The sequence below is a fragment of the Propithecus coquereli genome, unplaced genomic scaffold, assembly GCF_000956105.1.
Source record: "Propithecus coquereli isolate 6110/MARCELLA unplaced genomic scaffold, Pcoq_1.0 Scaffold480, whole genome shotgun sequence".
In the NCBI taxonomy this organism is placed as follows: Eukaryota; Metazoa; Chordata; class Mammalia; order Primates; family Indriidae; genus Propithecus; species Propithecus coquereli.
The window spans coordinates 1,351,620-1,354,355 of record NW_012150619.1 but is presented as its reverse complement, the minus strand read 5'-3'; the positions used below and the strand labels follow the sequence as shown (position 1 = coordinate 1,354,355).

The 2,736-nt window shown below is 48.3% G+C and overlaps 1 protein-coding gene across 1 annotated transcript in view; it reads left to right on the top strand.

Moving 5' to 3' along the window:
• Window positions 1-2,736, top strand: part of TBC1D22A (TBC1 domain family, member 22A) — a 355,619-nt gene that overhangs the window by 105,447 nt on the left and 247,436 nt on the right. The window contains exon 7 of the mRNA XM_012655585.1: window positions 1,738-1,800. Within this exon, the coding sequence (XP_012511039.1) occupies window positions 1,738-1,800 (63 nt within the window). The remainder of the gene's footprint in view (window positions 1-1,737; window positions 1,801-2,736) is intronic.

The following is a 2,736-nucleotide window of genomic DNA, read 5'->3' as shown; positions in this document are numbered from 1 at the left end:
GTTGATTCGTGAAAATCTTACTTGTTGATGTTCACATTGTTTAAAATTAATATTGACAATTTAATTCTAAAAACGTGAATTGTATTGCATATAACTCACGCACAGAAAACAATAAAGAAAACAACAAATTAGAAAGGATTGTTTTAATAAAACTCCATGGCCCCAAGGAAAAAAATTTTTTTTTTTCTGGTGTGGCAGTCTATATGTTAAAAGATTCATCTGGTGTGTCTTTCCCTATCTAGGTAAGTTCTATAGACCTTTTTCCTGCTTGCTCAGTCCTGTGCATGATGGGGGACAGGTGGGAGGGATGGAGGGGCACACAGAGCCCCGTCTGCCCAGCCTTGCAGAGTGCCCCCCTTTCTATGTTGGATCCCCTCCTCCTGACAAAAGTGGCTGGGGGCCAACGCGTGCGCTGTCTTGTCTGCTTGATAAACGCGTGGCAGGCAGCTCTTGTGTAAAGGTGGGCTGTGCTGATCCTGGGCATGCAGAGGTGGATCAGAGCCCCGTTCCTGCCCTGCAGAAGCTTATGGTGCTCATGCTGGGGACGTGTGTGCCCACACGAGTGCAACTGTATAGGAGCAGTGCTCTGAGGATGGCCTTCCAGGACTCCCGGGTGACAGGCCTGAAGACTCTCGTCCCTGCCTGTGCCTGGGCTCCTGCATGTGCCTCTCTGGATAGAGCATTGCTGGACACCTCCACCCTTTCCCCACCCCTCCCCGGCAGCACTGCTGCCCGCAGGTCTTCCCCAGCAGAGATGCGCGTGCGCTTCAGCTTAGGCTGTTGACCTGCAGTCTCACTTGATCTTCACCGGTAACCTTTGGGGGGATTCCCAGCAGGCATTTTGTAAACAAAGAAGCTGGGCCCCTGATCCCAAGTGCTTTATTCAAGGCCACGGTGCTAATAAGTGGCAGAGTAAGATTGTCCCAGTCTCCTGGGTGTTAGAATCCTCTGTGGGCATTTGCAAGAATGGGGTGAAATGAAACAAAATCGTAGAATACCTCTTGGCTTCAAAATGTGCACATCTTCCCTCAGCCTGTTGGGCTATTGTCCTGGATACGTGGGAGTGAGGGTTGTGTGGCTGGTGTGGAATGTTCACGTGGGCTGTTGCGAGCCAGCCCATGATGCCAGCTCAAGCTCTGACTGCTCTTGTTTGGTTGCTTCTTGAACCTGCAAGTGTCCTCCTCTGGAGTGTCGGGGACTTCATTGTGGCTCTCATGTCAGACCATGGCCAAGCAAGAATCAGCTGACTCTGGCAGAGACCTTCAAATGCTTCCTCTGAGAAGTGTTCTAGATTCCCCAAGGACTTCGTGAAGTGGAGAGAAATGTGGCCTGTGTCCAGAAAGAAGCTGTCACAGCTGAAAACTTGTGCACTGTCGATGCACTCGAATTGCTCTCTGTGTCAGAGGCTGAAAATCAATGTTTACTAATTGCTATGGATTATGTTACTAAATAGCTGAGGGCCCGCTCTGTTCCTAATCATGCAACAACCACTGCTTGGTGGGGCAAGTGTCGAGCAAGCCGGTCATCCTGGGACTGGGTGAGCCTGGTCAGGGGGACATGTGTGTGGATGCCTCCTCCAGGGGAGAGCTTGGGAACGTGGGGAATTAGTATCCTCAGAGAGAGAGCAGGTTGCCAGGCAAATTACATTCATCATTAAGTATTGCTGCTTTAATGGTAATCCTTGTAATGATGTTTGTCATCATGTAAAATAAATGTGTCTTTCTTCTGCGTCTCCAGATCCACATAGACATCCCTCGGATGAGCCCTGAAGCACTAATACTTCAGCCCAAGGTGATGGAGGTAAGAGCCATGACCTCACGTTCCTGCAGACTCGTTTCCCTTTGCTGGGAGTGACTCACGATGCCACTGTGCCAACGGGACAGCGGATGCAGTTGACGTGCTTCATCCAGAAGCAAGTTTGGGGTGGCCAGTTTCTGGTGCCGTTGGCCCTGGTGGACATAATTGCTGATAGGAGTCTCCATTCTTTAAATATTTTTATTGTGCAATATTGATACATACAGAAGAATATGTGTACTACATCTGTATATACTCTGTGTATATGAGATTTGGGAACCAGAATCCACTAGTCTGAACAACTGTGCGCGTGAAGCTGGCTCGAACCTGACCCATGGCTGAAGCTGCTTCCATGTGCTCCCGTTGCAACCCCTCCACAGGGGACGGAGGACCCCTCTCCTGGCTTTCCCGTTTGCGATTCTTCATACCTTTCACATGTGTTGTGTGGTACCAAGAACATGCCGTGGTACTTAATTTTGCATCTCGAGCCCTGTCACTCTTTGTGTAGTATAGTCCCTGCAACTTGTGTTTCCTCTCCACGTTGTTTCCTAAGATTCGGCCATTCTGTTGTATTATTTAAATATTTCACACTCTCTTTAGCCGGTTTCTTGTTGATGAGCAAGCATTTGGGTTGTTTCTGATGTTCTGCTATTAGGAGCAGTGTTGCCTGGGACCTTCCCATACATCTATGCTGGCACTAACAGGCAAGAACTTCTCCCGGCCATTTATGAAAGAGAACAATGCATGGTTGGGCTTGGGCCTGTTACACTTTCAGGACAACATCAACATGCTTCCCAAAGGGTTCTACTGATGAAACTTTGAACCTGCTGAGTATTAAGAATTCCCGGTACTCCACATCCTTGCCACTTCTTGATATTGTCAGATTTCTTAGCTTTTGTTTCTCTTGAGGGCATTCTTATTGTGCTTCTAATTTTCATCTTT